The sequence below is a fragment of the Heliconius melpomene genome, chromosome 15, assembly GCF_056956725.1.
Source record: "Heliconius melpomene rosina isolate 202511_hmr_F chromosome 15, ASM5695672v1, whole genome shotgun sequence".
NCBI classification, from domain to species: domain Eukaryota; kingdom Metazoa; phylum Arthropoda; class Insecta; order Lepidoptera; family Nymphalidae; genus Heliconius; species Heliconius melpomene.
The window spans coordinates 9,846,347-9,855,577 of NC_140403.1; the positions used below are offsets into that span (position 1 = coordinate 9,846,347).

Genomic DNA, 9,231 nt, shown 5'->3' on the forward strand with positions numbered 1-9,231 from the left:
ATAATCCACTTATCGAAGAAAGGCTATAGTAAAGTATAGTATAAGTTAATTGTTACATATATACATATAAACGTATCCTATAAACGTTCCTCTATGCACTATTTTATATTGCCGCATTGAAACGAATGGAAATTGATAACGACGCTCGATGACGAAAATTGAAACTATTGAATTGTATTGAAGAACATCTCGCAGAGTAAAAGCTCACGTTGAGTTATTGAATATCTTTTACTATATTTTTGAAGTAAAGAGTTTTTTCTTGACATTTTTATCTAAAAATGTAGATACTATTTTTAATTTGGCATCCCTCAACTAGCTCTTAAAGTTGTGTTTTTATGATTGAAAGCGGAGGAATTGTGTGTTTTTCATGACTTAACTATCCCGTTTGCCAGAGCTTGTGTGATCTACTAATAGTTAAAGCCGATTTTTCTTTGAATTCAAGTCTTCGAGTTTCTTTGAGTTCAGTTTCGCCAGTTGTGGGTGCGATTCTCACTTGAGGAAAGAAATATTTAATATTTTTATTTCCTCGCTCTGGTAAAGAGGTATTCATTCTTCATCTGTAAAATATCTATTGAAATACAAAGAAATATTTTTTCTTTTTGTAATTTTTTTTTAAGCGCGACACAATTTATGATTTTTATTGATAAATATAGTTTTGCTTTTCATTTGATCGTAAGATGAAGAGAGGTAAAGACTTAAATAACCAAATTAATTAATTTTATATAAATAAAATAAAACTCAATATAAAATTTAAATTATTTATTTTTCTATAATTAGAAACAAAGTTGACTTCTATATAAACAATCGTTTTTCAATTAATTTAAGCAACGAAAAACTAAAATAAAAATTGCACCGGTAAAAACTAAAAAAAAACTAAAATAAAAATGGCACAGGCACCAAACAACTGTTTGAATTCTTATGTAATTTGATATGTTAATAAAATGTTAAATAAAATCAGAATATGTCTTGGATTTTTGAATTTCTCAAAAATGCGAATTCAGATTTAGACTCTCTTCCCTTGTTAAATAAGATTATTAAAAATAATTTAAATAATTTAAGAAAATATTTTTTAAGTAATCAATGCTGCACAATATCTTGGAAAAAAATATTTGTGAAAAAACATAACGTGATACAATAAAATGGATGTATGAGTGGCAATTGTAAAAATAGAACCGTATTATTTTTTACTTATTTACTTAAAAAAAGAAAATTAATGTTTTCTGTATTTAAACATACATACTTATTGTTATGTCAAATTCAACATACGATGTCACTTAATAAATATAATATACATTTTGTTTTTACATTATGTCACTAAATATATGGATACTGACAATACTGACATTTATATATTTTATAATAAGGAATATAATTTTTGTTTTAATTTCGAATTTTCACTTTGTTCAATGAATTAATACGACAAAATAACTTTTACCTTTATATTGGAAATAGTAAGTGTTGACTTTCTTATATGAAATAACACATTAAAAAGCCCTAACAAAATATTACAATTAAATTTTTCAATACATTTCAATCTCGTATCTTAAATCTAAGCCAGTGTCCACCAAGCATGCGTGGATTGAAGGACTCGGTGGAGAGTTGGGCGGGGAGGCACGTGCGCTCCGAGGGCGACACCTCCATGTGAAGTAGGATCTGGTACAGCAGAGACTTGAGCTCGCAGAGTGCGAAAGGGGAATACAATTAAATAATGATATATTCATTTATCTGTTGTATTTGATATCTTAGTGCAGTAACTTAGCAGATCCACCTTTGTTTCATTCTTCTTCTGTAATACTCACGTCTGGCACTGTCTTGTGTACGGACAAACGTGCAGCTGTGCTGATGTTTCGTCATTTTATCAGACACATTACGTGCCATAAAGCCTTCCAGGGGGTCCTCAAGATATCTCTGTGGCCTTATTACAGTAACTCGAAGATCAAGCGACTTAATTATATAGCTATATACTATATGACTACAAGGTTATTCTATAAAATACTTACCAATACAATTTCTGGGGCCAATACCAAACGGCATGTATGCCATGGGATTGATCTTCTGTTTATTCTCTTCTGAAAATCTTTCAGGGTCAAATTTGTAGGGGTCTGGGAAGTACTCTGGGTCGTGATGGAAGCACCATACTGGTATTGATAGTATTTCGCCTTGTTTCATCTATGGAGAATAATTAAAATTACTACAAACAAATTTCACGCTGTAAAACGCATATAGGGGTAGAGAGAGAGAACCTAGAATAAATACATTCCATTTCTCTACACCGTCAAAATTTTAAGATATTCGATTTTTTCTTCTTTTTAATTTCAATTTAATCTTGTTACCAGTGCTGCAGAACAGATAATGCAAATAGACATCATAATATTTCATAGCTTGACGCTGTATCCCACCTATAGCAGGAAAGGCAAGGGGAACCTAATGAACCTTCCCAATATCCACACAATCGCCAATTTTTTAGAGGCATTGCGTGTTGAGTTGTGAATTTCTTCTGTAAAAATATTAACTTACAATAAAGTCCGTCGCTTCGCCGTTTGGTTTACCCATGTTGTAATCTTTGAGACACTGTCTGTCTAACGCCAATATTGGCGGCCAAAGTCTTAGAACCTCTGAAAAGCAACTTCCATATTGAAAAATATCTTTACAAAATGTTAAAAAGATTGATTATATCCTAAATAACTTGTAATAAGTATAACAGTAATATTTCATCTCCTCGAGTGGGGTCAAAACTCAAAACCAGTCGGTTTTACAGTCACACTTTCTGCCCCTGCACCTCGACTGGCCTCTATTAAACACTAAAAAATATCACAAAAAAATAAAAAAATAAAATTAACTAACCTGATGTCACCATATCCATGTAAGCCATGCTTTGTATAGCATTGAAGTTTAGTTTCCCATCATTCTTAACATGCTCCTCTTTAATTTCCTTAACTAATCTGTCCTGTACTTCGGGGTGTACGGCCAGTTCGTGTAATGCGAATAACATCGCAATAGATATGATTTCGAAGCCAGCGATGAAGAACAATACTGCTTGAGCTATTAAGTCATTATCAGACCAAACTGAAAAAGAAAAATAATATTTATTTTATTTTTAATATATATATTTATTATGTAATTTTGTAAAAAATTACAATGATTTCAAATAAATACGTACCTCTGCTAATAGATTTTTTGCCGACGGCTGATTCTTCAACAGTAGCGAACCCAGTGTCCTGGGTGACATCGTTTCCTGTTTTCTCTTCATGAGCGAGACGTCCTAAATATTTTAAAAGCATTTTATAATAAAATATTTATAGCGGTAATGATTAAAAATTTAATTTTATGTTTGATAGGGCTATAAATGGTAGGGTTGCTTTACGCTATATCTCGCATATAGCAGGGTAAGCAGAGGGACCTAGTGTTAAGACACTCTATTTCCTATTAATTTCGAAATATTGCGGTGAAACTTAACGGCTTTGAAATAGGTAAAGGCTTAAAATACCTTTCTTTGCTTCCATAAGATGAATCATGTCGGGTCTGATGATATTCTTCATTTCTCTGTTCTTCATTGTACTTGTTACGAGATCGATAAAGAAGTCCTTTGTACGGGTCGTGAATAAAGAGATTTTCAAATACTGTAAATAATTTTACTTTTATATATGAAATAATTTAGAAAATATCCCAAATTTATTAAAAGCTTTTATTTAACTTGCAATGTATGTATGTGGGTTCGGGTGAAATCTTAGAGCTCAATTTTGAAGTAGATATCGTCAACCGATTGAGCTGAAATTTTGTATACACGTTTACTTTGGATGACAATGCACGATAAAATATGTGACGTCATTCTAAATGTAATATGGCGGACCATGCAAGATGGCGGAATTGTTATTTTTAATGTACTTCTACAATATGGGTATCAAATGAAAGGACTCGTTGAGAGCAACTCGAAAAATAATGTGATGTCACTCTAAATCCCATAAGGAGGATATTGAAGATAGCCGAGTATCTATTTGGTCTACTTCTACAATATAGATATTAAATGAAATGGGTCGTTGACCGTAACTCTAAAAATAATGTGACGTTATACTAAATCCAATATGGCGGAACATCTAAGATGGCGGAATAGTTATATATGCACTTCTGCAATATGGGTATCAAATGAAAGATCTTGCTGAGAACTATTAGAAAAATAATGTGACATCACTTGAAATCCAATAGAATTGACACGATTCAAGTTTTTTGTGCTTTCATATAATGAAAGGTATGTTCGTACGATTGAGCTGAAATTTTGTATACACGTTTGGTTTGAATGACAATGCACGATAAGGTTTGTGACTTCATCCTAAATACAATATGGCGGACCATCCAGGATGGCGGAATAGTTATATTTCATGAACTTCTATAATATGGGTATCAAATGAAAGGGCTTATTGAGAGTGACTGGAAAAATAGTATAATGTCATTCTAAATCCAATATGGCGAACCATCCAAAGTAACAGAATAGTTATTTTTGATGCACTTGTACATTACGGGTATCAAATGAAAGGGCTTCTTAAGAGCAACTTGAAGAATGATGTGACGTCATTCTAAATCTAATAAGGCGGACTATCCAAGATGACGGAATAGTTATATTTAATGCACTTCTATAATATGGGTATCAAATGAAAGGGCTTCTTAAGAGCAACTTGGGAAATAATGTGACGTCATTCTAAATCCAATATGGGGGACCATCCAAGAGGAACGAATAGTTATTATTTTTGCAAATCTGCAATATGGATATCAAATGAAAGGGCTTGCCGAGAATAATTAGAAAAATAATATGACATCTAGTGTGAGAAACCTTCTTCCTCCTGGCATTAATCCCGGCTATTGCCAGGGTCTGCCTTCCTACTCAACCTACTCCACTTTGCGCGGTCTTTAGCGTCCTCGGTGGTTAGACCATTGGCTCCCATATCCGGCATCACGACATCCAACCAGCGCTTCCTTGGGCGTCCAGGAGGTCTCACTCTAGGAACTGATATAGCAAGGCACTTGCATCCGACATAGTTCTTAGACCGGCAAGTAACGTGGCCAAACCATCTCAGGCGGCGCTCTTGGAACTTATCCGCTACGTCACGGACCCCAAGACTACCTCGAGCGAATGTGTTGCGTATGCGGTCAGACCGCGTTACGCCGCACATCCACCTCAGCATCTCCATTTCCGTGACGTGAAGCTCCTGAGTGTGCCGAGATAGTGCTGGCCAACATTCGCTGCCGTATAAAAGAACCGGTCGTATGATGCTCTTGTATATCAAGTCCCTTGAGCTTGGCGGTTTTCTTCGGTCACAGACCACACCAGTGACCTCCCGCCATTTGGCTCAGGCAGCACTTATCCGGCCATGAACATCGTGGTCGATGCCTCCAGACTCGTGCATAACGGATCCAAGGTACCTGAACTTTTCTGACTTAACGACTGGCTCAGGACCTATAAGGATCCTACTCGAGTCCGGGCTCCCGCAGGCCATGTACTCGGTCTTCGACACATTTGGTTTAAGACCGCCGTTCTCAAGCGTACCCTTCCAGAGGTTCACTTTACGCTCCAGCGTCAGTCGGTTCTCGTCAATGACTGCTATGTCGTCGGCATACATGGAGGCTGCACTACATTGAATAAGAACGGACTAAGAGTCGAGCCCTGGTGAACCCCTACTGTAATCGGGAAGGGTCTAGTGTCGCCAACAGCATTCCTAACCATAGAAGCGGAATCGTGGTACATGTGAGAAACCTAGACAGTGGTAACTAAAAAGTAAAAAATAAATTATAAGCAAAAAATCATTTTTAGAAAAAGCTTTTATTTAAACGCTTTAAAAAGGAGAAAATAAAATTTGTCTTTTAAATTTTAACTATCAACTCATAACCTCATTGTACACAATTTATATGATCATAAAAGCTTGTCGCGTTAATCAATATTTAATTAAATTGAAACTTTAAAAATTTTAATTTAGCAGATTTTACATAATTAAATTAGCACTAGTTATGTGCTATATAGCATTTATATACTGTTAGTTATTATAGTTTAGTTACACAAGTAAATCGGGCGACAAGCTTTTATGATCATATAAATTGTGTACAATGAGGTTATGAGTTGATAGTTAAAATTTAAAAGACAAATTTTATTTTCTCCTTTTTAAAGCGTTTAAATAAAAGCTTTTTCTAAAAATGATTTTTTGCTTATAATTTATTTTGTATTTTAACAGATGCGTCAAGCTGCTTATCTCTTTCTTACACTTACTCTTAGACTCGTTGATCTTCTTCTTAAGAGCTCTGATCATCTGCTCTCCGACTTCCTCCATGAAGGGCACCATCAGCTTTATCTTGGAGCTCGTGAACGCCGGACTTAGAGTTGATCTCATGTCCTTCCATTCTTCACCTGAGTATTATTAGTAAATAATAATTACACAGTCAATTTATAAATAATATTTAAAAGTAAAATTGATGGTACTTACATATGACTCTTGTAGCATTCTTATTTTGTATAAAACTAGATAATAATTTCTATATATACATATATACTTAGAGACATACATTACAGATGGACGAGAGTCTTGGTAATAGGGTTAAATTTTACTTTTTCAGTACGGAACCCTAAAATATAATATAATGTTAATATTACTCCTACCTTTTAGAGCAAACAAATTCCTGGCAAACAGTGGTTCTACTTTATCGTCAGCAAAAGCTCTGTGATCTATGAAATATTCGAAATCTTTAATCGTAATTTTCTTCACTAGTTCAATGTCGCGTATCATTACTGTAGGTTTCATGAACTCATAGCTGCCTACGAATCTGGGGACAAAATTATTAATTTTGATATAATGATTTTGTTGATTGTGGGTTTAGAATATTTTAGGATACAGTTCAATTTGAAGCCTTTACTTTAAATAATACAGTAAGCAAAAAAATAAAAAAACGGCCAAGTGCGGATCGAAGAGAATATTTATTTTATTCTGTTTTTTATGTTATAGCGGCAACAAAAATATATCATTTATGAAAATTTCAAATATGTAACTGAAACGGTTCAGGAGATACAGATTAGGTTCCGAAGAACCCTAAAAAACAACTTTACTGTTTCTCCTGCCATGTAGGCTAAAATAACCTGTTTTCTGTTCCCGAAATTGAATTGAACCCTAAACTAAATTATGACATGTATGACAAACCTAACCTTTCATTTTTGAATGTGTGGTACAATTTCTCTAACTGATCACTAAAGTGCCTTTGCCTGAGTAAAATCCCCGCCATGTTGCCGAAGAAGGGCACCACCCTGAGATGCTTAACTCCATGATCGCTGAACCTAGTGTACACCTTGTTAAAATACAGGACTATGATTGCTATCAGTACTGACGTCCATATTAGCAATATCATCTGGAAATTATAATAAGTTGTAATTGAGGCCCTTGGGGCGCAGGAGTACAAGCGTGCGAATGTATACTTGACAGCTGTGGATTGTATTCCTAATGTTACATTTAATATTTTCATTTCCACGCTGAAAAAGTGTAAGTTAAAGTTACTTCGTGCACTTAGTATGTCATGTGTCATACACAACCAGTTATTTCGCCGCTTGGAAGCCGCAGGTAAAACATAGCTATTATATATTATTTAATATGACACAATGCGTAGAAATACCCGGATGCATCCTGCTGTTATCAGATAACGTGAAGTGATTGAACTACAGTACTATCTTTATTGTTTATTTGGATAATACAATGACTAATACTATTATTTTTATGGCACAGTGATTAATTTTAACTTTTATTGCTTCTTTTCTTGCTCTTTGATACGGCATCAAAGAGTGGTAGGGAGAAAGAAATATGCATAGTGTTTAGACACGATTCGAATATAAATATAGCCTTAGTATAAGATCAAGGTGACCGTTTGAAGATACGACGCAGTTACCACCTATATTATTATTGAGGCCATTAAATATAATGGTGAAAACTGCATTTAAATGGATTAAGATGTTTCTGAGATTGGCGTGCACAAGCACACAGATAAAATAGAAAAAAATAGAGTTTAGATAAATGCTCCAACAATCGTTTTTTTTTTTATATTTCTTCTATGTACAAACAGTGATCAGTTACAATTTTATAATAACTATGTATATTGTATGGATGTAATAAATAAGTAATTTTGAGGACCTTGTGGCACAGCAGCACAGCGTCTGACACTAAGCGTAATGGTTTAGGGTTCGATTCCCGCTATTATACTCATACTTGCTTTAGTTGCAAGACAAAGCGAGTTGTTGAGTCCAGTTGTCCCTTCAATATGCACGTAAAAATGCAATAAAAAAATAAATTATACCTAAAATCTTACCATGTAATATTTCAATCACAGTTCACTCACAACGACTAAGCAAATTTTAATAAAGTTTTTAAGAAACGACAGTCTAAACATATATGTGCGTATTACACGTGCTCTCAGCGTGAAGTAGTTTGTGGAATATCGTTATTTATATATTTACTTATCATTACATCCGTATGCAGTTTGAATTGCAAATAATTATCTTAAGTATATACTTAGATAATCTGTAAATTATACTTTTATAGTATTTTATAATAGTATAGTATATGAATGTATTAGTGGCACAGTGATATAGCGTTTGACAATAAGCGTGATGGTTTTAGCTTCGATTTCTGATGAAGGATGTGCGGCGTTGAGTTCCGCCATTCATAATGCTTCAAATTCGGACAGATCAGAGTATAAACAAGTAGTAAATCTCTCACTTCTCTCCGTTCTCCCTACAAAATGCGACAAAATTGTAAGGAAAATATGCCCCAGATAGGCTAAAGGTGATATAAAGTAAATAGAGCGCACTGTGGCCTTAATACTCGTTTAGCGATTACAATTTTTAATTAAGCTGCCTGTTCACACGGCAAATGAGAAAAGATGATGTATAGATGAACCTAGGAATTAGATTTTTACGTTATTCTTTTTAAAATTAATAACATAACACCGTTGTGGTGTAGTGTACTGGTATAGTTAAATTTTATAGAAGGTTGTGGTTCGATTTCCACTTGGGGCAATTTTTTTTCTGAGTTACTGGTTTTCTGAAAACTAGAAGTTGCCAGCTTACATTTTTTTCACGCTGTATCCCAGGTTAGGCACAGAGAAAGTGGAAAGTTAATTTTAAGACACTCCGTTCCGTTAAGACATTTCCGTTTCTGACTTACCGCTGAATTCTAAAAGCATTATGTTTTTTATGTTATTACCAGAGCG

General features: G+C 34.2%; 1 protein-coding gene across 1 annotated transcript; it reads right to left on the reverse strand.

Annotated features, from left to right (window-relative positions):
* Positions 1-756: 756 nt before the first annotated feature.
* Positions 757-8,469, reverse strand: LOC146531667 (cytochrome P450 9e2-like). Its single transcript, XM_085198580.1, has 11 exons — positions 8,329-8,469; positions 7,181-7,380; positions 6,641-6,804; positions 6,254-6,391; positions 5,736-5,746; positions 3,488-3,620; positions 3,161-3,262; positions 2,845-3,066; positions 2,518-2,615; positions 2,000-2,169; positions 757-1,696 (listed from the first exon to the last, which is right to left on the reverse strand). Exons 1-11 carry the CDS (start codon positions 8,329-8,331, stop codon positions 1,531-1,533), a joined length of 1,407 nt encoding a protein of 468 aa, XP_085054706.1. The 5' UTR covers positions 8,332-8,469; the 3' UTR covers positions 757-1,530.
* Positions 8,470-9,231: the final 762 nt, after the last annotated feature.